The following is a 26,174-nucleotide window of genomic DNA, read 5'->3' on the forward strand; positions in this document are numbered from 1 at the left end:
CTTATTCGTATAAAAAATAAATTTTAGATACAAAACATAATAAAACTAGCTATCTGTATTAGATTTCTCTGGAAAGTTCTATCAATTGTGTTTATTTAAAGTATTCCTTGTGTTTATATCTACCCGATTTTGGTTATGGTATCCTCCCGGCAATTAAGGGTGAAAGGTCAAACAAAGATGGCGTCCGCAGTTTAGAAATCTGAGAATTCCTCGCATCACTGCTTAAGTTTTACCGTTTTATAAAACTAAACAACATGGGTGTCACATGGTAAGTGCTTCTTTGTTTTCATTATCGATTTCAGACAACTTTTTAGCTATTTTGTGGAAGCTCGTACCTTGCAAACGGAAAATAAGCCCTGTTACAGGGTCTGCATGCCTTTTTCCGTTAAGCGTTACGAGCCATTTTAATTCACCGTTAATCGTTACCGACCCTCTCTAATTTATCGTTAATCGTTATCGGTATATTCTTCGTGAAGCGTTATTGGTCGTTTTAATTCAACGTTAACCGTTATTTGTTATCCCGAATTCACCGTTAAGCGTTACCAAGAAATTCTTCGTAACCCGTTATACATACGAAGTCAAATGCCAGATAGAACCCCGCAAAATGCAGGAAATGGCGTTTCAAAGGGTCCAGATTTCAAAATTTTCTCCGAGCCTCCCGGCCTTCGGCTCTGGACAGGGTAAAATATGTTGCGGAAGCGTCGCCCTCAAAAACTTTATCACTCATACAGATTTCAGTGTAAACTTAGCTTAGTTTCGGGCAAAAAGTACTCATAGAATGCAGAAAATAAGGTTTCTCCGGACATTCCTTGCGACGGCTTGCGCCTTTGGCGCTCACGATGACATGGTGAAAATATTTAGGGGCGTGGGTAGGCACAAAAACTTTTTCTCTCTGATAAAATGTCATTTAATTTAGCTTCGTCTTACAGCAAAATGTGTCCTTCAAAATGCAGTAAATGGCGTTTCAGACGGTTCAGATTTTATTTTTTTTTCGGACTTATATTGCAACGTCTCGTGCCTTCTGAGCTCGAAATGGTAAAATATGTCGGGGGTGGAGGCCAAAGCTATAATCATTGTGTAATTTGATGAAAATGTCAAAATCAACCTAGCTTAGTCAGTCAGCAAAATTTGCCGAAAATGCAGGAAACAGCATTTAAGAGGGTCTTGATTTTAAAATTTTCCCGGGGGAGCATACCCCCGGACCCCCCTGGGATGCGTCGCGCCTTCGGCGCTCCATGTGCTGAAACAATAGTTCAATCCCCCCATAAGAAATTTGCTGCCGCCGTCTCTGTGGCAGGCCGGGAACTCTGCCTGCGTCAATTTACAGATGTCATGGACAATGTCCCTGTCATTCCTCCGGGTTCTGGGCACCTTTTGCTTTGTCATTTAGGGTCGGAAATTTTCCCCCATTGATATAACTACTCTAGCGTTGTATGAATAGGAATGCACATCAATGCTACTTTCGACGGTGTTATGTTTTGTAACTCCTTCTGAATTTACCGTTAAGCGTCACCGGGCCTCCTGAATTTACCGTTAAACGTTACCGGGCCTCCTGAATTCACCGTTAAGCGTTACCAAGACCCCCCATGCAGACCCTCCTGTTAATTTCGAGGCTAGGCTTCAGCTCAGCTGCCTTTGTCCGCTGTTTCCAAATTTTCTCTCTGCTTTTTCGTGTACCTCAGCTCATACAGTCATTTTGTGTCATTCGTGATTGTCTTGACTCCTAACTGATAAGGAGAAAACAGCGTAGATCAGTTACGATGTGTGAGTCTGAGTATGAAGTTCTTGAATTCCTTACCAAGATTGAAAAGAGGATTGTAAGTTCTCTAGCCGCCGCAAATAGCGACTGTTTGGTTAAGCCTTAAGGTTAGTCTTTTGCATGTAGTCTTTTACTGTAAAAGACTGCATGCAAAAGGCTAGTCCTAACCCGACAGTCTCTATCTGCGGCTATAAGTTCTCGTGCCATAGTAAATGTAAACACCACCCTCCACCTGCACCTTGCAGTGTGAGCCAGTGGCCGGTGCCTGATGGGAAGAGTGGACAGCAGGCTGTGGAGATGTTACAGCGACGACTGGAGGCCACCGGAGCCACCAAGGCAGGGTCCTTCTGTGTGGACTGTGAAACTTATATGTCAGGACAGTCCATCAGTAAGTTCTAACTTGCTAGTAGTTACTTACTGTGAAACTTACATGTCAGGACAGTCCATCAGTAAGTTCTAACTTTACTAGTTAGAGCCATCACCAAGGCAGGGTCGTTCTGTATGGTCTCCATCAGTAAGTTCTAACTTAGTTAGAGTCACAACAAAGGCTGGGCCCTTCTGTGTGGACTGTGAAACTTACACAGTTACATGTCAGGACATTCCATCAGTAAGTTCTATCTTAGTTAACTGTTACATGTAGATTGCTAATACTATAGTAGTTAGTTCACACAGCAGTACTTAGTAATGCAGAGATAAATGCACTATTAGTCCACTACTAGTAGCACTAGTACTGTGTGTCCAAACACTTTTTAGAAGAGCTGAGTGCTGCCCAGAGAAGCCGTATGTACAATTTTGTAAAGTCAAAATGATTTTGCTGGAATTCAAACCTATGATTTACTGTGTGCAAAGCCAGGACTAAACCCACTTAGCAGATGCAGAAGATTCAGATGAAGATGTTGCTATAGACAAAGGGGTTGAAATGTTATGACAAAAGTCAAAACTAAACTTAAGTGGCTGAGATGTATTTGTTTCATGATAACTAAGAAAAGTAAAATTTTAATGCTGCTTGACCCAACTGTGTTTTTTGCCAGCTCCATCTAAAACAGCCCATGTGATGCACAGCACAGGACACCCCCTCACCTGTTTTGCCATCATGGACTCAGGCACATGTCTTGTAGCTGACAGTAACTTTGACCAGCTCATGACAAAACTCAAGGTGAAGAGTTATCCTACAAGTTGTTTTCCCCATTTTATTTGTATGAATATGAATAGAAATAGAAAAGTTAAAGTAACACTGATTTTTTTCTTTACATGTGTATAACTTGGTCATTTTTCTTCCATTTTATATTTCTAAAATGTTGACCCATATCAACAACTTATTTTTCTTATCAATAAAAAGTAACCTTGACATCACAAACATGTCTCTTTTTGTATGACTACTGTACTACAGAATTGTTTTAACCTCGGATTTAAATACTTCTTCCTCCTAATGAAGAATAAAACCACTGCTACATGAAATTAATTAAACAGTAATGTGGTTATGTGGACATGTGAGTCTGTGGTTGGTAATTCATACTGAAGAGGGCTGTAGATTTGCTGAGTTTGCACTGCTTGTTTTATTTCCTACATACAAGATTTCCTATTTGACCCATGTGATACAATTCACCAACAGATTCCTGAGCTTTGTGGAAATAATCTCTCTGCTATTTTGTCCTACAAGGGTTTTTACGCTCCAAGGAAAGGAGCTAAGATTGAGGTGAAGGGACCAAGATACGAGTATGTAGACTTCATAGTGAAGATTGGAACTGTGACAACTGGACCAACGGCAAGCTCCAGAGGAATACTAGTAGAGGTATGAATGTTGGTCAGATTTTTTTTTAAATTAAGACAAACTAGAGCTAACACGTACATGTATAGTGTCTTCTCCTTGTGGGCCCTGATATCGCACCCTTGGGAAAGGCCCTTTACACAATTTTCCTTCCTTACTGGTAAAAATCTAGCTTTGGTCAGGGACAATTTCATCAAATGGGATGTAAAACTGAAGGACCTAAGCACCACAGTTATCAAAAATAGTAGGGGTCCAAGTTGGTTATCCTAGGTTAAGGTAATGAAAAGTGATTTCATACTGGTTCTTTCTGCTCCCCTTCCCCAGGTTGAATACACACCATGTGTGGTACCAAATGACTGTTGGAGTCTCCTAACAGAGTTCATGGGAACATTCATGGGAGACAACAAGCCAGCTATCCCACAAGTCCTAGCCAGCAAGCAGGATGGGATATACTCCCCAACAGACACCATCCTGCAGTACTTAGAACACTTCAACAACTACAGAAAAAGCACAGGGAACAAGTAGAGACAAACAGCTGATGTGATATTTTATTTTTCTATATTTCTTAATGCACTGTTTCTTATCACTATCTAAGGCCATGTAGGTTAAAACCTCCTTGTTAACAACAAACTATAATAGCAACAACAGTTCTGAGTGCTACCAGGCTCCAAATTCCGATCTGTCAATCATATATAATATGAATTTGTAATGTTCAAGTCCACAACTGTTACCATAACATGATTTAACTTCAAACTTCATTCTAATCTTGATTGATTCCTTATCTAATAGCCTAATATAAGTTATTAGCAGCTCTTCCAACACCAATTTTTTTTGGACAGCTTAAACTATTACAATAGTGTTGTCACTATAACAAGATCTAGAGGTAAAATATGCCAAATCTATGTCACACTCAGTGATTTCAAACAAATAGTTCAATAAAATTGTCCTACAAAAGTCATTTTATGTATGGCTTCTTTTTTCAGTCTCTATATTATTGATATCAGTTTGTCTATCTTGAGAACAAAGTATTTAAACACAGTGTAATGGTTATTCATCACAAGCAACTAGACATTTGCAAATTTCAATTTGCAAACTTCCAACAGATGCTTTAGTAACTGTTACCTTGCATATCTTATTATCTTAATGTCAAGCCTTTATCAACATCAAGTACTGAACATTTTGAAATTCTAAAAAGACTGCCCAGTCAAGTTTTACATCGGCCTTTTCTTTTAAGTACAGACAAACATAATACTAAGCAGGAAGCTCTGGATCTATCTATATGTGCCACCACAACATAGCTTAGCTTTGGCACCAACCATCTTCTAAACATTTCTGCATCTTCTAAAAAAAAGCCTTGTAGAGTTCAAAAAGAAAGTGGTCATCTTTTTTCACAATGTTTGTTCTAATGACAAGATTGCAACTAACAGCAGCAAGAGTTACATAAAGGTTTGGGAATATCTTAGTTTCAATGTTACATGTACATATATATGTACAAGATTGTACACTCCACTTTAGAACTGTTTGTGGTTCTAACATACAGTAATGGGGACCCTAGCTTGTCTTCTAAGATCAGTTTTACACTGTAGCATTGCTTTCCTTCTAAAATGATATATTGTAGTTTTAGTACAAAGCTAAACTAGCAAAATTTCTTCTGAAGTGATTTGTCATCAGTATTGATCCTGAAGGGACAGTGGTCGTTGGAAATTTGATCCAAGTGTTTTTTGTGTTGGAAGAAAGTTAAGCTTTGTACTATGATTACTACCAACACAGATGAGCTTCCATAATGATGTAGTTTGTTGTTAGTTGCGGAATGCCCTCTCCAGTAGAGTCTCGTCCTCCACCGCGTGAGGCATGGTGACCTTCAGCTTGCTGTTCTGGTCCATGGCACGGCAGATCGCCTCCTTCGCATTCTGGTTGCCACACCAGCTCCGCCTAGCAACCTGGGAGCAAGAGAAGGATTTTGAAATGAATATTAAGAGATGCCTACACAACCGTTACTTTGTTTTGATGACTGTCACCTTCTTCAAGGCAATGGACATTCTGACTGGTTCACACATTGCACTGCAGCACTAGGTGTCACTGCATACAGTTACAGAATGCAGTCACGATTGTAAAGTATTAACATGTGTACAGTGCTTTATCATTTATGCAAATGTTTACAATGCGGTCCCAAACGTAAAGGAATATAATACAACAGTTGTCAATTAACAGTAATAGAGGTGAAACAGTTAACACCACTATACTTCTCAACGGTTGGGAAATACTGAAAATATGAACTGTTTTCCTTTGTTCCCTGGCACAGATATAGACATGTCTTATATCAATTACCCCATTGGAGACGTCCCATTGAAGCATCATCTTGGCCCTCTCACCAGCATCCTGTTAGAGTGGGAGGGTGAAAAAGCTCATTATTTACTATTTGTAACTGGAAATTACTGGAAAATGATTACCAACAAATCAATTTCCAGCAAGTACGACAAAAATGGTTAAGGTATGTCAACCTCTGCACAACAAACGTTCCCTTTAAATCAAAATGTATTTCCAAAGACTTGACTTCATAAACATTGAAAGGTACAGCTACCCTTTCCTTTATATACAATGTAGGATAACAAGGCTTTAATCTTATAGCTAACATATTTTGACTATGTAAAGAGAAGACAGTCCTACCTCTGAACCATCCAGCACAAGACCAAACCCACCATTCATAACTTCACCCCTGTGGGAATGAAAAAGGATGTTATTTTCCAATAAATGTGCCTGTATAGCATAGTTTTTGGTTCCAAATGGCCCAAAGTAGAAGACTTTGATATAAAGGTAGTAGTACATCGAAGAGTGGATGGGCAAGCCACTGGCTGAGTGCGCCCACAGAGCCAGATACAGAAGGGAGTGGAGGAGGCTGATACTGGACGCTACCATAGTCCCGACCCTCAGACATGAGGATGGGACTACATGTAGGTAAAGGTAAAAGTACATGCCTAACAATCACAGAAGTTAGAAGACCAGGCAAAAGGAAGTTGCACCTACCAGCCACACCCCCCACCGTTGTGTAGGGCCACCCATGTGGCACCTCGGAACGAGTCACCGACAAAGTTCTGCACAGCCATGTCTGAAATAGTGATTATCATTTCATCAATCCAATAATGTAATGTATCATACATTTAGATACAGATAAACAACCATGCTATTCTAACATATACATCAGGACAAACACAATTGAACATGAAATTTAGGTATTGTTACTTCCATAAGAAATGGAGGTTTAGTTTTTGGTCTGTCTGTTTTTCTTTGTTTCCGGATAATTGTCGTCAGCATAACTTAACAACCACCAGACGGATTGTGATGATAACTGTTATGAGGGTAGGTCTTGTATCGTTCTATAGTAATGCAACTCACCAGCACAAAATGCTGACCCATCGTAGATGTTGGAGGTCTCTCTGAAAGGACTATAAGAAAAAAAAATTGATTATATTGGGTGGGCCGACATAATCTCTTGCAGCCATGGACTGAATTACGAGGAGCTTATAATAGGGGGGCTAAATTGTAAGGGTCTGGAGCAGCTATTATTCCATGCTGTCTGTATTGTAATTTAATACTAGTTTTAGTACATGTACTAGTATGCGAATGATGAAATGATTTCGAATGTATTGTGGTCACCACAGAATATCAGTTTTTCAAGAATTTACATCACAGTCAAAAAGAAACATTTGGGCAATATTATCAACCACCCAAAAAAACCCCTTTCTCAAACCAGTACTGTCACAAAACAACAACAACATTTCCCGACCTGTCTGTCCCGCTGACATCGTGGTGGTCCCTGCTGATGACTACCGGCCCCTGTAGCTTCCCATCAGCCACTGCCTGGTTAAACGTGGTGGCGATGGCGATCCGACCCACACGGTCTGCGTACAAGATACGGGCCTGGGAGCCAACAACCTGGGAAAAAAGATGTAATGTAGTTATACATGTTAACAACTTGGCCAAGACATTTATTCTACAGGGCACTGTGGAAGGAGGGCAAGACAACATCACGGAATGAACATCCCTCAATCTGCAGGAAAGGAAAGGTAGGCAGGTTAACAACTAATTCACTGTAAGTCAAAGATGTACATGCAAGAGTCTAAAGTAGCTGTCAATCAGTGTCAGTACATAGGACAGTAATTGCCCCTTGTGAAATCATGAACCTTTGGGGGTTTTGAAGTCTCTAAGCAGATGGGTTGGAAAGATGAGTCTGATTGACTTGCTTCTCTGAAAGCCCCTCAAACATTGGGAAAATCAGAAAATGCTTGATCCCAACACCTACACTTGAGATCAGAGTTTTTGATCCACTCAAAACAAATGAAAAGAAGAGGAGACCCTGGCACAAGTACACAACTAACTGCAACAGTTTGTGCAACTGCAATTGTTTGTAGATAAAGCATTATGTCTTCACATCAAGCAAAACTTGCAGGACTGCCATACTAACCATTTTGTGGATGCCTGCCTCCTTGATCCACCTGATGTTATCCTGGAACTGCTGCTTGGCACTCTCAGGAACTGCATAAAACAATACAGGATCCAACATGTATATAATTTCATGGTACATTTGAGTGCAACACAGCATCTTTCTTCTGGTGTTAAGCTGACAAAGTGACAAATGAATTTGATAAACGAACTCAAAGGATAAGAATATTTTGGTCATCTGTCTGTTTCATTCAGCATTTTTCTCATCATTATTATCAGGCTGGTCTCTCTTCGCTGCAGGGGCTGAATTGTGAGGGGCTTACAATACGTCAATATGTCAAGTAGTGTCCAGGAATTTCTTTTGCCATCTTTTCTCTTACATTTTTTACCCGTCTTGACAACATTTTATTATCACAATAATCACATCAAACACTCTAGAAAATCATTTTCACACTACTCGTTCCACCAAAACCATTTAAACAGAAGAGGACCACAGTTGTACCTCCTTTGTTAATGATGTCCTCAAGTACTGAAGTTGCGATCTCGTCAGTGGTAGCCAGGTCGTTAGGGTTCCCAGATGTGCACACCCAACGGAACGGACCGAAACCCAGGGAGAAAATGTCACTGGGAGAAGAATGCACTGATTAGTAGGACAAAACATTTCCCTCTATTAATAATTGTGCAAAATTATTGACAACATATTTCTTAAAATGACTGGATAAGTATCCAAAAATTCTACAAATCTAGCAGGTGCCCTTTAAGACAAGTGAGGGTCCAGGCCCCAAAAAAGACACTTGGGTCATACTTTGAGACTGCATGATGACAGAACTTCATACATGTATTTTAAACTGTTACCAGGACTGTTACTTATGGAGGAAATACGTTTCCTTACCCCATGATATCCTGTACATAGGAAGGGTAGCGGAACCTGGTACCCAAGGTGTCACCTTCTTTACTGACATCAGCACCTGAAAAAACAAGGACCAGAAAATAGATACATTCTGAAACGATAACCAGATAGTGTGGGAGTATTGGGTACAGTAATATTATCTGTAAATACAATGCGAAAAATATGACACGCAATGGCAATATTTCAGCTTTAAACTCTTTAAACCCTTAATCACAATTAATGCAATTAGAAAATGCTGAATAATCAAACAAGGACTTCAAAGTCATACAAATGTACCTACCAGCCCGTTTACACTCCAGCAAAAAGGCATTTCCATAGTCCCAGAAAAACATTCCTCTGTCAGAGAGCTTGTTGATGGCAGTGATCTGACGACGTAAGCTGGGATACAAAACAAATAAATCAAACATCTTAGGATACAAACTGTACTATAAGATGGGTGAAGCTTATAAGTATCTTTCTGAGCAAGAGTATGCCAAAACAACTCTTTCATTTCATTTCATTTCATTCATTTCATTTATTTGCCAATGATACAACTCATTACACGGATCTGCCTAGGCAGCTTTGGGCTGGTAGCGGCAGATCCACAGAGGTTTGTTGTTTGGAGTTTCCGTCTCCTAGGAGGACTTCCGACCAAGGATGCAAGGGGTTCCTCCTACCCCTGACTCATGTGTCATGGCGGGTGCGTCATGCCCGAACATGCCCCTATGGCCTTTCACCACCACAAAGGCCTGTCACTGCCACTAGCCGCAGCTATGTACTCATTTACACCTGAGTTAGGTGAGGAAAGTCGTGTAAAGTGCCTTTCCCAAGGGCACAAGATCGGTGACACGGCAAGCGGATTTGAACCCGGGACCTCTCGGGCCTGAGACCAACGCGCTCCCGATCGTGCCACGCGGTCCCTTTCTGATATGTGAACATTAATAGCAAATAAAAATGATAATCAACTTCATTAATTTCTAATCCTAGGAAAAACAGATTCAGAAATATAAAAAATTATGCTAATGTTAAAAAACAGCATAAAGCACAACAAACCTCTCTTGCACCAAGTTCTTGAACCTCAGGGGGTCACTGTGCATTACTTCATTGGCCTCAGCAAACGTCAACTGGAATAACCAGTAACCGGTACAAAATGTAGCACATACTACCGAAATTCCACTAACATACAACTAACTTATTTGCAAGGAAATTCAACAAATGTAAATTTTCACATCACAACGTACATCACACTGTAAATCGTTGGAAATTAAAAACAGATATCATACTTTTTGAGCCCTTGATAATGAAACTCAATTGCAAAAAAATTACCTTAACGTTGAATTTCTGTTTTCATTATCGAATATTGTACATGTACATCGTGCATCTATTGAAATAACTTCTTCCAAGAATGGTCTTCCAGCATGTGTCCTTTGAAATCTTAACTGGCTATGTTATTTTCAGAGTGATAAATTGTATATCTGTGACACTGACCTATGATGTATTGATGTATGTATACATGTTGTATGACTGACCTGTACTGGGTAGTACCCCCCACCGTATGGGTTGTGGCAGGATGTCTGATCCGACCCCAGATCTGCCAACAGTTCACCAGTACTGTCATACTCCTGCACAAATCTCTCCCTGTGATACACACACAACATGGCAAATAAACTTTTTCACATCTCCATAAAGATCTGTAAGAGCTTCGCAGGCACACTGCAGCAGCTGGTTACTAGTACTGTAAATCTCTCCAAGTTGCAAAATCATTACTCCGCAAATATATGTTTCTGTTGTATCACTTAAGCAACACTAACTGAAACACAGATTTGTTTCAACCACAAACTTCAATAACACCGCAAATACCTCAGTTCAACTACAAAGACTGTGTTATAAGTCTTATAACAAAAGGCGCTTTTTTTTCTCGGTTATGTAGAACAATCAAAACACTAACTGAATAGAGAAATTTCCCTGTGAAAATGAATTTACAATGTATCACACCAAATCAAGACCTCAACCATTCATATCTAAACCATTACAAACTCAATTTCAAATGCAATCTAAAGCTATTCAATGAAGGGGCTCCTATACCTACATTTGTACATAAAATGGCCTATAAACAATGAAATTTGCCTCAATCCTCAGAACTGGCCATGACAGCAATATAAACAAATCTACTGGAAGCATCAGACCACCTACCAGAGATCCACTGCATTACCAAGGTAGCCAATGCTGGTTGTCTTCTTCTCTCTCTTGTACCTCCTGGAGAAAGTAGAAATATCAAGTTTGGTAAACTCTAGATGCATCATTTGTGCCAATTACCTGTCTTGTAGTTCTATATCAACTTCAGTCTAAAAGGTGAAAAATCCATACACTGAAAACTAGTAAACTTGTGTCAAAGGCCAACTCCTACCCTCAAGAATGAAATTATAATACAGATAAGTCTATTCTATGTCACAAGGTTTGAATCCTCCAGTCAGCAAGGCAATGAATAACATTAAGTGGCATTACAGTACGATGATGCTTGTACCTGATCATGTTCATACATTCATCCAGGTTGGAGGTTGTCTCCATTAACCATCTGCAAAAAATAAAATAAACAGGAAAATGTCATTTTCTTACATAAAAGACACAACCAGCAGCTAAGGTTAGATATTTAAGGTAAGTATGATGTATATATAATTTATTTCATACTTTATATGCTCTGGGATACTGATTGAATAATGATGCTACGTGTAAACCTTGTAACAAGTTTATTGTACATTGATCGATAAAAGAAGGGAATAAACAAACAGACGATTGAAGGAAGAAAGAAAGAAATGAACTGATACACAAACTAATGAACATACAATGTTTTATCCCTTACCCCTGTTTGTGTCTTTTTGTCAGAGCATCCTCGCTGACCTGTAATGTAGGCAACAGTCAATATTATAAACAGGAAATATGTCATGGTCCATGGACAGTGTAGAAGTTGTGGTACTCTGATATGTACACAGTCTTTTGTTCTCACTTCCGCAGTGCACCTGTGTCTTTATTTTAGCATTTAATTTAATTCAATTCACTGTCAGCCCAAAACTGAGTCAGGTTCATTGAATTTGTATAGTAGAGATGAGAGCTCAACTCTGTTCAGTCATTCATTGTTTCTCACTCACTACAGCAACAACATTTGCGGTAATGATTCATTCATTCAACTGTTGAATATCTCATGTATGCCTCCAAATTTTTACAAAACATAGGTGTGGCTCTCCTCAAACAAGGAACCTCCTGCTTTATGTCTCATCCGGGAGGAAGCCCCTAACAAAAGCTATGTACTCATTTCTACCAGAGTAGAGCAACAACCCTAAAGACAAGATCACTTTCCCAGTATCACATCTCTAGAAATAAAAGATGCCACACTTTTCATTTCAAATAAAGGATACTAGAACCAAACAAGTATAGTTTTGACAGCTGTGTGTGTGTATGTGTGTGACTATTTAAGGTAACACAATTATCTCACTGTATAGAGTACAACATCAACACTGTTAACTGTTGACATCACAGAGTAACTCATCCATAACAGGAGAACTGTGAGTTCAGGTGCAAGGGTGACTCATCAGGTGAATGGGGGTTTAGCATGGTAAACTTTTTACTGGGAAGTGACGTGTATATAGTAAAGCGTACATGTAATGTTTGTCTTGTATCATGAAAACAAAGCTTAAACACAGGAGGTCATCCTCACCTCTGCGATGACTCCGATACAGCCGGCCACCACGGCTGCCTTCGCCTGGGCACCGCTCATTCCTCCTAACCCTGATGTCACAAACACCTGCAGACATACAAAGACATATTACATCCATCTCTTAGTATAGTTAGTGTATTCTTTTGAAAAAGTACATTCAATAGATGGTAAATAGAATGTTTTGCATTTACTAGTAAAAACGGATGAAGTTTCGGATAAACGTATGAATTATCAACATGAAAAGTGGCAACTCATCTGAGGTTTCCAGGGTACCTAAATTCTAATATTGTACATACTAGTATTATATTATGTTTCTACCTTTCCAGTCAGGTCGTTCAACCCCAGGTACTTGCGGCCAGCATTCATTACGGTGATCTGAAATATGCAAAAAGTCACTTACATATTTTAATAATTAAGTTGACAACATTAATACAAACATCAACCAGCTACATAAATCTACTTGACTCTAATCACAGTGAAAGTTATGTCAATGTTAGTATAGAAAAACTTACTATAGAGAAATTCTCTGCAAGTATGACCACCTACCAGAGAGCCACAGCATTACCAAGGTAGCCAATGCTGAAAGTTTTTTGAGGGACTTATTAATGAAATAAGATGATGAACATACTGTGGTTCCATGAACGATTCCTTGTGGTCCGATGTAGCAGTAGCTTCCTGCAGTCATTTGGCCATACCTGGTCGTTAAAAGAATAGATAAAGCAATCAATGGCAAACAATAATATACTTTTCACATACGTTAAGTTTTTGATGTCTAAGTACAGGATTCGGCACCCTACAGCACAACAATATATCTAGAGATTGTATTGGAACAACAATCAATAAAATGATTATAATATATAGGAAAGAACAACAAATTCCTACAAGGGAGTGAAATGTAAAATTTACCAGTATATCAAAAGAGTACATGTCATGTGATGTATGAAAAAGGTGCCAGTTATACATTTTCCCAAAAACGTGTGCGTGTGCCAGCTGACTATGGACTATTCCCCCCTGCTATATCAGCAAGGGGGTGTCGGCCTGTGAATACCACTAGAGGGCCCAAGTAGCCACATATCAAACTTAATACAAATCAATCTATAGGGTGACATAAACATGAACAATGCCTCCCATTGGACCAAAACCCCCTTCCTGGATACAACAAAAGCTAGGCTACTCACATGGTGACTCCAAGTGCAAACATTTTCTCATACTCTTCCCTCGAGGAGTAGTTAGGAACAACCTACAGTGGTAAGAAACAAACTATGTTTTTGTTTCTGCATTGAGAGGTTTCACAAGAATACCTTACATACCTAACCCAAACAATCAATGGATAAATATCAAATGCATCTGCCAATGTTTTGGGCATTAGCAACATCAATGAATGCAGTCAAAGCAATCTCATAGTCATAGGCCAGCATTTTCAAAACTTATGACTAATACGACTTAAGAAATGACAAGAGTCTAACATCTTTGATCCAAAAAACAATCATTTCACCTATACTTAAAACTAATTTTTGAAGACTTTTAAATTTCTATGACCCCTACTGACCATGCCATTGGTGATGACCACCCTGGGAGCTCCCCTGTGACTGGGGAAGAGTCCGGCGGGGTGGCCGGAGTACATGACCAGCGTCTGGTCCTCGGTCATCTCAGACAGGTACTGCATCGTCAGCAGGAACTAAAAAACATGTGGGTCAAACACTTTGTCAGTGTCCATGATTATGAAAATAACATATAGGCACCCATACAACTTGATGGTAAAACAGAACGGGTTTTGCATTTGCAACATTAACCTGTAATGATAGCATTGGAGATAGGTATATGTACCAAAGGATTATGTACATGTACCATTCTATTAAAGTCTTGGCATTTGTAGGATTTATAAAATAAGTAAAATTACCAATCCCAGGGTCGCGAATGACATTACACTGCACTGTCCTTGGGACCTCGTTTAGAACATGATTCTGACATTTATGGTCCTTACCTGTGCCCAGTTCCCAAAGACTTGTCCGTTGCCACCATAGGTCACCAGTTCATGGGGGAACTGAGGAAAGGTGCAAAACAAAAGTCAAGTCTCCTTCTGAAAAAATCATGTACATGTACAATGTATCATGAAATTTACCTAAAAGATAAAAATTAATTAATGAAAATTTTCCCACCTGTGCGACCCTGTGGTCCAGGTTGTTCATGATCATGTGCATGATGGCAGCAGCCTGGCGGGTACGGGCCGGGTACTCATCAATGGGGTAGGCTCTGGGGAAGGGAATTTATTCATGGTGACTTTCAACTAAAACCTGCATATCGGCCAGGCATGAGTGGATCAAACATTTACAGGCGGGTGTTAAAACACAGCTTGTGCCTACTGTACAAAACTCATGCTATTTGACTGAAGGCAGTTATGCAAAACAAACCACTTGTTTACATACTTCTTTAGAAATAAATGTAATACTAATAGCCTGGAATTCAGCCTTGTTAGCTTTGGTCCACTCCCAGCTCGCTACTTCGCCAACAAGACTGGGTGGGGTAGCAATCTTCGGGAGCCAATTCCAGGCTATGAATGTAGGGAAGGAGGCTAAAAAAATGATACAGAGGTAGATAGAAGATATGACAAATAGCAATTACAAATAGCAAGGGATATGATTTTGGAAACGAGCAAGGATTCAGGTAGAATCCACTGCCTTTCATCAGTGAACTAAAAAGGCATATCTTATTGCCTGGATGTCTGACCTAGGTTGACGTATACAGAGGCAGAGTCTCAAAATATAGCAATGATATAACTTTTCTTTATTAGTCACCTCATCTCACACTCAGGCCTGAAGCGGTACATGTAGATGTGTCCGTAGTCTCGCAGCTCCTGAGCAAACTCTGGAGCGAGGACCCCATGCAGCTCAGGCGGGAAGTACCGCAGAGCATTCTGCAGGGCCAACTGCAGGAGAAAAGAAAGGAAAAAGCATAATTTCATTGTCATAACACATGTAGATCTAACATCATCACATCTTGATATTCTACCGGTAATTTTTGACTCCAAAAAACTTTTTCAAATGCTTATGTAGCTATGTGTTGTAATCCTAAATTTTTGTTCACTTCTTTGTTATTTCATTTGCACTGAACATGAGCAAATCATCAAAAGTTGTTATTGAAATTAACACAGCAGGTGCCATGCCCTTGGACACACCCCCAGGGCCAACCAATCACGTGTCTCCATTTGGTTTGATTGATGTTTCCCGCCCAATGTGGACGCACCCCCTCCCCACCTACATTCTTAAAAAAGCGATTTAGATTCATCAACGCAAATAGTTCGGCAAATAAAGTAAAGGAAAGCTTCATAATTAGAACTTGATGTTATAGCTGCAGTCTTAGAAACGTTATGGTCGTTAAATTACTGTCTCGCAGACGACAAATTTTTGCCGACTGGCAAAAATTTGTCGTCTGCGAGACAGTAAGTGCGAATTTTCCACACTTAGTTACTTACCCTCTCTTCTTCAGGGGTCAAATGAGGTGTTCGGACGGGTGCGTGGGGCACGGAGTCGTCACGGTCCCTCTGCGGAGGTAGCGGGTCCAGGGGAAGCCCGGAACAGACATCCTTTAGCGAAGACATCGTGGAAAAGTTGTGAAGAGTTGTCGTTTGTTGTGTAAGTCGACTTTCACGAGTCCTGGTGTGGAGGTCAGAGGGTAACAGTCGCAAAACGGTAAGTGCGTCAACGCGGTGTCGTAAAACAAGAAATGTCATTGTAAAAGATAAAAGGTCGGACGAAGCGTCAATTCAAGTAGCTACAAATAGATGTTAAAATGCTAGACATAAAATAAGCCATATTTTCGTGAATCAAGAAAGAGGCTGAATTCAAAGTCAAAGTTGCAGTTTGATTTTGGTTCGCTGGGAGCGCTGCTGATTAGTGACATTCACATCTGTTGCGCTAATCGTCAAGCAGATGTTGGGGTAAAAGAGTTTCACGTTTTCAGACCCTCCAGCTTTTCAACACACACAACTGCACTGTACTATTGACAGGAGCATCCTGTCAGCAGTGTGAAGCTTCCTGTTGCTTTACAATATAGGATGATATTGTCAATAGTGCGAATGTATCTACTATTGATAGATAGGAATTATTAGGATGATCCTCGGGTCAATAACCTCGAGCTCATGATCGCAACTGAAGGAATCGGTCTGTAGACACACTCGCAGACATTTCGATGTTGCGCCATGTAGAAAAGAAGACCCTCCGCCCATTTAGCTCTATACGAAAGATTAGTTGCAGTTGTCAACTTCTCTCGAAATGACGTCACACTTTTGTTGTGGGAAAATCGTCCATCAACAGGGACTAAAAAGGCGGGATATTTGCACAGGCTTGTCAGGTCGCTAAAGGTGAACTCTAGAGTTCGCCTGAGCGAGTCCCGGCTATGCTAACAGTTGTCTCCCTCCTCGAGAGCAAATGTCAGAGAGTGACAAGAAAGGGTACAGAAGATCAACGAAGCTTTAAGAAAGAATTTCAAGTAGCGCATCTGCGTCAAAAGGAAGGCAAACTAGACAAAAGTTGTTTTTCCGGAGTGACAGCGGCGAAGCGTAAACTGGACACGCTCAATTCGGGCTATTCTTGCCGTGAAGATAGCGTTTAAATCTTCGGTGTGTTAACGTTGGGGGACACGGGAACTAGATTTTGACACACGGTCAATGAGTGGTCAGTCTTAAAAACCGCGCCTCACATTGAATGAAGCCAATGGTGGTGGAGCGAGTTTGGGCCTGGTAATCATGCTATACTATTGCAAGCTAGCTCTCTGGTATCTTTTATAGAAAAATATTATGCCTTTTCTGAGATAATAGATGAAAATATTATTACTTTTTCGCTTGCAAAAGTAATTCAGAGCACATCACGCCACAAAGAAATAACACACGTGTGTGGTTTTCAATCGTACAATTGTCCAGATGTGTCACTGAGTAAATTCGCAAGCTCTCAGACCTTGTCTGAAGACCGTTTATAGTCTAGTCCCAACCAGACTTCCCTTCGGGCAAAATAAATATTAGAAATTAATCAAAATACTCCGGTGACGTCTACACACACAGAGCCCAACAGTCAGAAAACAGCGCTAATCTGAAGAAAAAACACCGACCATCAAATGAGAAGTCATGAAATAGTCCGACTGGCGTAAGATAAACGAGCCAACCTACCGACCGGTCAACCTAAAACTGATGAGCCGTTCGGGTACGTGGCTGGTGTCTAAATCTCTATGATGATGATGATGGCTGCTTAATCTCTATAAAGCAGATGTAAAGATCCAACTCATTCTCAGTATATTACACGTGTTTTTGTAGCCTTAAGTATTCTTTTTTTCGTGAGTATTTTCTACAAAAGCAGGCGACTCGTTGAAAAAAGTGCACTACACAAAGATGTACTAGATTTTGCAAAACCATATCAGGCATATGCGTAAAACATGGAAGCGGCTCCTTACATCTGCTTGGAGATGACGCAGTGCCCTAGCATGCGACGATTGTGGCAGCAGCGACCAATGAGCGGTTGCGGACTACAGTATTCCTCCAGTGGTTTGGGTATTGCGTTTCGCCACGGTAAACACTGAGCCGGCCGGGCTAGTTTCGGCGTGACAGACATATTTACAGTCATCTCTGGGGCAGGCCACGCGACACGGAGAGAGCAGGCTCGCCACCGTACAACACGCGTTTGGGAAAGGAACTCGACGTCAAGCCGCCCCGGCGCTCCAGCTGGTGTCAACTCCAAACAACATGGGCACACATCACCTCTTGTTGGCTTTACAAGTGCTGGCCCTTACCGCAGCGGCTCAAGGTATGTGGGATAAAATATTTCCCTGTCGTCTGCCTTCGTCAAAAATCGGGTTCGAAAGGCTACGTAAACATGCTGAGGAAAATATAGTACCCGTAGAGAATTATCGGGAGTGTGTATTAAAGAGGGTTGCTACTGCGATTTGTGAGTTATTAGCGTTGTACGGGTGCCGCATGTAGAGAGACATAGGATACGGGGATGCGCAACTACTGTGTACGTGAAAGAAGCTCGAGTATTCGTTGGTGTTCGCCAAGTCGTCATGTGTGTCTTGTTAGGGCACCCGTGGACACAACGCCAAACGCTTTTGAACAGCCCGTGTCAGAATTTCAAAAACACAGTCATGCCAGGCATTTGGGAGTGTTGAATCACTGTACAGAAGGCTTGAAGAGTTGGAATAATGTGTACAAAAAAGCCATTCAGTGCGATACGTCAAATGTTCGTGTGTGAAATGGACAGTTTGCAAACGAAACGCACTGCGAGGACAAATAGAGCTTGGACGACACAGCCAGCACGTGCGTAACGACTATCGGCCAGGGACAGTCACGTACGTCGTTATTCCGTCACACGATTTATATAGATCGTATAGACTTAGGTAGGTAGGTAGAACCAACCTGTGACCAGTGACAAGGCTCTAATATAGGACTCATACAGCCTTTTCCGTCACAGTGTAACAAGGCAGCTGACTTTTGTCTTACACATATATTCACAACTCGTTCTAATGATGCCTTTGCAGTTTGCAATCGTATGACGATGTGACCGGGCCCTAACTAGTCGATCAAAGGACCGTTTTTTTATATGATAAAAAATACATTCTGAAAAAAAAACTATCATTTTTACACTAGATAGATAGTCTGTTAACATACTGCATAAAACCTTAGGTGACATATGTTTTTTGATATTGTCTCTAATGTAGCCTATCGCAGCCGCTGTGACAGGCATTCGTGTCATCCGCCGCCCGGGAACTTGGCAATCGGCCGCCTGCTCCGGACCTCGACCACGTGCGGGGAGAACGGCGGAGAGCACTTCTGCTCCATCTCCTCCTCCTCCTCCTGCTCCAAGGTGAAGTGCTACAAGTGTCACTCCGGGAGGAAGAACCGCGCGCACCCCCCGTGGCACATGACCGACACCGGGGCCGGGCACCGCGGCACCTGGTGGCAGTCCAAGAACAACGGCGGCGCAGAGACCATCCAGCTCGACTTGGAGAGTCGCTTCTACTTCACGCATCTCGTCATGGTGTTCCGAACTCCCCGCCCGGCCGCCATGGTGCTGGAGAGGTCGTCCGACTACGGGAAGACCTGGAGAACGTACAGCTACTTCGCGCGCAACTGCACGGAGACCTTCGGGCTGAGGGAGGGGGTCAACCCCGAGGGGAGCCTGTGTACGTCTCGGTACTCCGCCCCGGACCCGTGTACGAGAGGAGAGGTGGGTAAAACACTGTTTTGTCGTTTAACACTCAAATAAAGTCAGTAGAAGCACTCTTGTTTTTAGCACTACCATGACCAGTTTAACTTTTGCGATGGTCAAGGTAGACCTTTTGAAATGAATGGTCAGTAGGTCTGAGACTCACGCCCGTTTGAATCAGCAAGTGGTCGAAGAATCGGCTTGATTCTTTTGGGGAGTTTTCACTGCGACGAGTCAACTATATATGACTAATTCCTTCCGCTTGTGGATAGTAATACTAGCTATAGTATACCTGTAATTGGCTTTGGGTGCGCTTTTGTCGGGTCGCGTCTTTCCAGCCACGCTTGCGTTGCAAAGCGTTCGGGCTCTGACTCCCATTTGTTACAGACCCCCTTAGCTGAAATTGAATTGGTGAGATTCCGCGCGAGTCGGTAGTACATGGAATCCGCGGAACCAAACGTCGTGCTAGGAATACCTATAAGGAATACCACTAAAGTGACAGGAATTCTTCGCACGGTTCTCATGGCTGGATTCCTCCGTTAGCTCTCTGTCTTTTTGGAAGTCTATTTCTTTTTCCTTTTTCAAAACTGTTTCAGAAAAGTGAAGCACGAGAACAGGTGTTGTTATTACGTAGACAGTGATCTAATGTTTTGTTTTATTATTTACGTTCTAAAATCAGTTGTTTTTTGTTTGCCTTAAAACGGAGTGACTCACCCCCCAAGAGAACTCATTTCTTGTCAACTTCCAGGGACTGTAAGTGAACTACGAAAGTTAGACGCTAAATAGCACGGTCGGCTTCACTGCTCTGGCTCGAGGCGCTAACTGTACGTTTACGTCAACTCACCCCTAACACCGGGGAGCACAGTATTTCCTTTCTGTCATTGCTGGGCTTGCCCTGGGTAACAAAGTCTATAAATAACTTTATCTGACATTGCGTTTGTTAAGTTATTACTGAAAGGTTCCCCCTTGTTCTCGTCTAACATCAACACTCAAATTCTTGTCATATCTCAGCTATACCTACTTGAAACCAAATGCTTCCACAACTGATTCATATTGCATTTCTACAGATATCCTTTACCAGCATTTTCACTATCATGACCAATGCCGGCTGTTTTTTTTTTCTCTTGCCGTAATTCAATTGTCCGACACTATTGCTGTACATCAGCATTCCCGTTTACATGTTGTCTGTTATATGTAATAAAAAGGCCTATCAAAGCTCTGAATCAAAGTTGAACTGTAATTTCCAACACAAATATTGAGCTTATCCAAATTTTAGACTGTCCGACTCCAGTCGTCTTTGTCAAGGTATAAGCAATTCACTGCTTCTGTGGCGTCACGTTATACTGCGATATAACAAGTGACTCTGTGGACAGTGGATCATAACTTGCAAAACGTCTATGGCACCCCCGTCTCTGCTAAGGGATCTTCTAAAGCCCTGATGATGTAGACGGTTTCTATCAAAGCTATTTACTTTAAGGCGTATATATTTGTCAATAGTAAAAATCTTCATCACAAAACAACTCCACCATACTACACACAAAACATACACTCGAATTCTAATAGCCGTATGTGTAAGATCCAGATGTTGGGAGTCACTGCCGAAAAAATGTCCGGTTTCTTCGAGGAAAGAGTAGTTACAGAATAGAATGTTTCACAATCTTCCCTACCAACACCGTGTCTTTTGAATCTGTGACATACGTCCACAAACTAGGATAAATCCCCGCGCCTGACCTGAATTCTCTCATGTTGTTCCTGAGGATGTGAAACGTGTGGAAGTTTATTTTCGTTTGTCTGAGGTCTGTCGGCACGGTTCTTACACAGGTGTGGAGGACTCACCACTGCCTGAAGCCTGTCCGACATGCGGGCAGGGGGAGTGTGCACGATGTGAGCTTCACGATATCTTTATAGAGAGAGCTCCCAATATTCTGAAAGCAAATTCATAGTAGTTTCACGAACTTCTACTAACCGAGCCAGTATTTGTCATTTTACAATTTAGTATTTATGAGTACATATTTGCAGAAGAACTCGTGTCCGGCGTCATTTGACACAAACTCTCAATCTCCAAGCAGATATTGGGTGGACAAATAATTATGTTTAAACATTACTTCTCTTTTCTGGTCAGACGTTTCAGATATCATCCACTGCACAAGCTGTCAGTGTCACTGAATAAAGATGGAAGTCGCTATAGCTACATGAAACGTCTGACCGTTTCCAAAACCATATCCAGTACTAGGAACTGCTTAACCCCCTGCATGTTTCATTCAGTGCACGGCTTCTTTTTCCTGTGGCATAAGATAAAGGTTATTCCGTCAGGGAGCAAGATTTATGTGTCCCCTCTTGAGGGTGGGAGGGCCATCTTGTCCTTCAAACTCTCCCAGCACGTCGTAAGCATCCCCGGAACGTCGAGTGGTCCAGAATGTCCGGCCGGCATGTCACTGACCACCGCGCACGTCCATCATGCAGCCGGACACCGCTGGCCGAAAATAGATCCTCCTGAGTATTTCTGAACAGTTGGGAATGAATATGGGTGACCTTCGCATTATGTAACGGTTATGAATATTTTTCGGAGGCGATTAAATCACTCTCGTATCCAACGTCCTTTGACAGAAACACACATTTAACGTTACTCTCGTACCTAGCATTGCTTGATATTGACACAAACGCCTGTATCCGTCAATTTTAGATGAATAATAAAAGAATAAATGCTACAATATCTTCCTAAAAGATTTTGAAGATAAGAGACTTCTTTGCGTATCTATAGTCATAATAAGTAATGTCTGCACCAACCCATTGATCAACTATAGAGATTTCATATTTATGACTTTTGCAAGTTATCTAGAGTGAGCTGATCGTGGAAATTATGTGATGATCATATATAGTAGTGGTATTGGTATAGTATGGCTATTGCAGTCTATGACTCAATACATTAGTAAACGTTGACATAAGTGTATCAAACGATAGCCAAACAAGTGGTCGTCTCAACAGATGTGTGCACCTGTCTGTCTTACACACAGGGTTCGCACGAGTGAGCGTTAACATGTAGCGTTGCATTGGTCTCAGGACAAGGTGCACGTTACTGCAAATTCGATTATGATCGCGACACTCTCTAGATTTCCCGACCGGTAAAAAGCAAGAGTTAAAAGTATTTCAGAGTTTGCGGTTGGAACAATGGTAGCAACACAATGGGAAAAGAACATGTATCTGTGGTGCAACTAGACTCTAGTCTCAGTACTTCGTTATATTTTGTTTATCCTACAACGTAATGAGCTTTTTTCGTTGTTATTTGCTTTTTTGTTTGTTCAGTGTTTACAAGTAACTTAGCAAAGTAGAGCAAGTTAATATGCATAAAATGTCTTCAATTGGACAAAATAACTAGAAACCCCCGCCCCCTTCAATAGTGACCTTGGTAAGTGCCCCACAAGACTAGATTATCTTTACGGAGATTGACCTACTTCCTGTTAAAATAAAAATTAATGCCTTAGATTGTCACGTCCAGACCATTCGCATGTTTTGCGAGGTATAAAGATGACATATTTCCTTTACTTCTGTTGAGCGACCATTCAGTAAAGGAAGTTGCAAATATTTTGTAAATTTCCCGAATGCAAGTATTTACATAACGTATTTGAAAGCACTGGCTTTTATTATATGAACTTTGTCCGTGAGACATTCGATACAAATGTGTGGGTAATCTCAGTATGGCTCACCAAACAGAACAAGATTTACAGCATAACCATTCCTGGCTTCTGGTTTACAATTTGATACATCCGCTCGCAAAGATTGCAAAAGAATTTTAAACGCTTGTAGCATCCACGCCTTTCCCTTTCAACACATATTTAGTTCTTGCCGCGAATTCCAAGAAATTCCAGGCGTCATACAATACATCCTGTCTTTTAAAGCTTAACGACTGTCTTCCCCACAACTCCTGTCGACTAGCTTCTGTTTCCCGCTAATTTATGACAGTCCGCCATACTCCGAGCAGGCCCATGTACACTTCGCTGACCTAGAGGTCAGAGAGTTGCAGTTCTGGCCAAACAAGCCACCGCGGATGTTTTCCGTGAGAGGCATTTCGAGCATGTGCGCACAAATCTTTTGAGCCAAAGGTTCGAAGCCCATAAAGCCAGACCATTTAAAACAGACTTATAAATACATTTAAGCCACTACTTGTCGTGTACATGGATATCTATAGGGGACAGGCAAGAAACCGGTAGAGATCGTGATCGGAGTGCGATCAGAGTCTCTGAGATGCTAGGGAAATGTTAGGTTTGTCTCCAATTTAAAAATATCAAATTTCAGGTCAATTTATTGATCTAAACTGACATGAATCAAAGTTGAAAAGTTCCGAAACTTTAAATTTACTGATTCTGCAAGATCGAAATCTCTACCCTGACCTACATTTGTATATAAAATTTGTATTAGCCATTAAATGCGCGCGTTCTACACACTCCCAATAACGGCGGCGAAATGAAAGAATTATAAACAAAATACTGACTTTATTTATTTACTGCGAATTCATATTGTGGTATCCTTAACCATTGTGTTCCTAGCGTGAAAGGTAAAAAATCACACACGAAAGTCGTGATGGCGCGGCAGGTTGTATATATATGTTTAGATGGTCCCAGTGAGCACGTCACCGGAACGTACTGCGCCTGCGCGAAAAGTATAGACATGCTAAACCTTGCTAAACCCCCGGTTTACTAATATCACAATTTCTAGCGTTTGACGTAGTCATTAGCGTGAAATTGCGTTTCTGCAGTAACACAGTTAGGTTATGCAGGTGAAGTGTTGTACACAGGTGAAGACTAATGAGGGAGTGGCATCCAGGTGTGCGAGTGCAGACAATGGATAAGAGGAAGTGACAAGCTGAGATAGTCATTCGAGGTCGCCACTGCTACAGCTACTGCCGTGTCTTCTTTTTTGCAAATGTGATTTAGCAAGAAAACCCAGAGAAGGAAGTTGTTTTGCAATGGGCTCTGGTGTACGTCCCCTATTTTTTTGGCCTTCAAACACAATGGAAGGTTTTTTTAGGGGTTGCGTAGCCGCCAACAACATAGTCAGAAAATATTGTTCAATGTATTGTTGTATCAGACGATGAGCTGTACTATGAAGTAAGTTTATTATGCCATGCACAAATGTCAAAGTTAAACTGTGTTTGTATAATTGGTCGTTAATTTCGGCAATGTTTGATGTTGTTCTGTTTGGTGAAAATGTGAAGTGCAAAATATGCACGAAGTATTTGGACAGAGTTTTTCAATGATATTGGTCTGCTCTTTCGGCAAAGTTTCTCATTAAACTTTTTCTGGCGTACCTGAACCAGGCGGCGCTCTCCCCCCATACAAGTGTCATGTGTTGTTATTGTGTGCGCATATTGGAGAGGGGGGCAACTAGTGTGATGCAGAAAGGGCCGCATTTAAGAAAGTACGTGCGTATATAAGGGTAAAACTCCGTGTACGTTTTACATGAAACCATGTCTCTAACATATACTGTGCAACAAGCGGGATTTCAATGCAACGTTGACCAAACCAAGCCCCAAAACACCAGGGTTCGCGCAGGCGCAGTACGTTCCGGTGACGTGCTGTCCCAGTGGTTGGCAGGTGGGTCCCTGGGTACGAGAGTATCAAACTGCAGGGTAATCCTGGGGGTGAGAACAGTCGTCGTGTGTGGCGGGAAGAGCTGACCGGAGCATCAGCACTGTTTGCAACGTTAGACTGACTGGTGTTTTGAATGGGGCACGACCGTTATTTGGGACATACCAGGAATGAACATGGGGTGGTTCCTGTGTAAGAATGTGAAGGAAACTCTTTGGTAAGGTGTTTCTACATATTCTTTCCTACGTTCGTCTCCATTTTCTTTCAACCGTATTGGTCAACTAACATTCTTTAAATCTTTTTTGTTCCTTTAGGATATATGCGCCTGTCAATGAAATCTCTTTTAGAAAGTTGAGAAGACTGGCTTCTAATAGAAGCTAAGAGATCGAGCCATTCTTTATTTCTTGCTTGATATTAATTAAACAAGAGCCTCGTATTGGGGACCTCGATGAGCTTTACGCAACATTGCTCTTTATGTAATCCTCTCCAGAAATATGGAAAAAAAGTTTTCACATTTCATTCCTATCTAATGCTGCTTCCAGTTGGTATAACCTTGCTATCAACTGGAAATACCTTTCTGTTGACGAAGCGAGTTCCTTTGAAAACAAAGAACCTAGCCAGCGACTGTCCAACGTGAGTCACGACACCTCTCCCACCGTCCAGAGATCCTCGGGTCGCGGTGAATCACCGGACTGCGCCGCCAGGAATGCTGCTTCGTGTCCCCTTCAAGAAACAAGGGCTGGGAAACTACTGTACTTTATGTCCCTTGAGAGACTATGTCATTACAAAGGATTGTGCAAAGTACATAGTCAGTTTTCCTTAATCATCAAG

The 26,174-nt window shown here is 41.4% G+C and overlaps 3 protein-coding genes across 3 annotated transcripts in view; 2 read left to right on the forward strand and 1 right to left on the reverse strand.

The window, feature by feature from the left end:
• Positions 1 to 91: 91 nt before the first annotated feature.
• LOC118415577 (mediator of RNA polymerase II transcription subunit 20-like) lies at positions 92 to 4,474 on the forward strand. Its single transcript, XM_035820270.1, has 5 exons — positions 92 to 268; positions 2,005 to 2,147; positions 2,791 to 2,915; positions 3,420 to 3,551; positions 3,852 to 4,474. The coding sequence occupies exons 1-5, from the start codon at positions 255 to 257 to the stop codon at positions 4,050 to 4,052; spliced, it is 615 nt and encodes a 204-aa protein (XP_035676163.1). The 5' UTR covers positions 92 to 254; the 3' UTR covers positions 4,053 to 4,474.
• Positions 4,056 to 16,221, reverse strand: LOC118415569 (urocanate hydratase-like). Its single transcript, XM_035820258.1, has 24 exons — positions 16,041 to 16,221; positions 15,364 to 15,494; positions 14,728 to 14,821; positions 14,553 to 14,612; positions 14,118 to 14,246; positions 13,747 to 13,808; positions 13,197 to 13,263; positions 12,887 to 12,943; positions 12,569 to 12,655; positions 11,717 to 11,754; positions 11,381 to 11,431; positions 11,050 to 11,112; positions 10,386 to 10,494; positions 9,910 to 9,980; positions 9,158 to 9,255; positions 8,860 to 8,935; positions 8,470 to 8,591; positions 7,990 to 8,060; positions 7,312 to 7,460; positions 6,921 to 6,970; positions 6,552 to 6,633; positions 6,195 to 6,243; positions 5,856 to 5,906; positions 4,056 to 5,467 (listed from the first exon to the last, which is right to left on the reverse strand). The coding sequence occupies exons 1-24, from the start codon at positions 16,164 to 16,166 to the stop codon at positions 5,327 to 5,329; spliced, it is 2,034 nt and encodes a 677-aa protein (XP_035676151.1). The 5' UTR covers positions 16,167 to 16,221; the 3' UTR covers positions 4,056 to 5,326.
• A 1,849-nt stretch (positions 16,222 to 18,070) lies between these two features.
• The window catches only part of LOC118415570 (netrin-4-like), a 26,844-nt gene continuing 18,740 nt past the window's right edge, over positions 18,071 to 26,174 (forward strand). Inside the window, exons 1-2 of the mRNA XM_035820259.1 lie at positions 18,071 to 18,360; positions 19,271 to 19,779. Of these exons, the coding sequence (XP_035676152.1) occupies positions 18,300 to 18,360; positions 19,271 to 19,779 (570 nt within the window). The 5' untranslated portion in view covers positions 18,071 to 18,299. The remainder of the gene's footprint in view (positions 18,361 to 19,270; positions 19,780 to 26,174) is intronic.

This window comes from Branchiostoma floridae, chromosome 5, assembly GCF_000003815.2.
Source record: "Branchiostoma floridae strain S238N-H82 chromosome 5, Bfl_VNyyK, whole genome shotgun sequence".
Lineage (NCBI taxonomy): Eukaryota > Metazoa > Chordata > Leptocardii > Amphioxiformes > Branchiostomatidae > Branchiostoma > Branchiostoma floridae.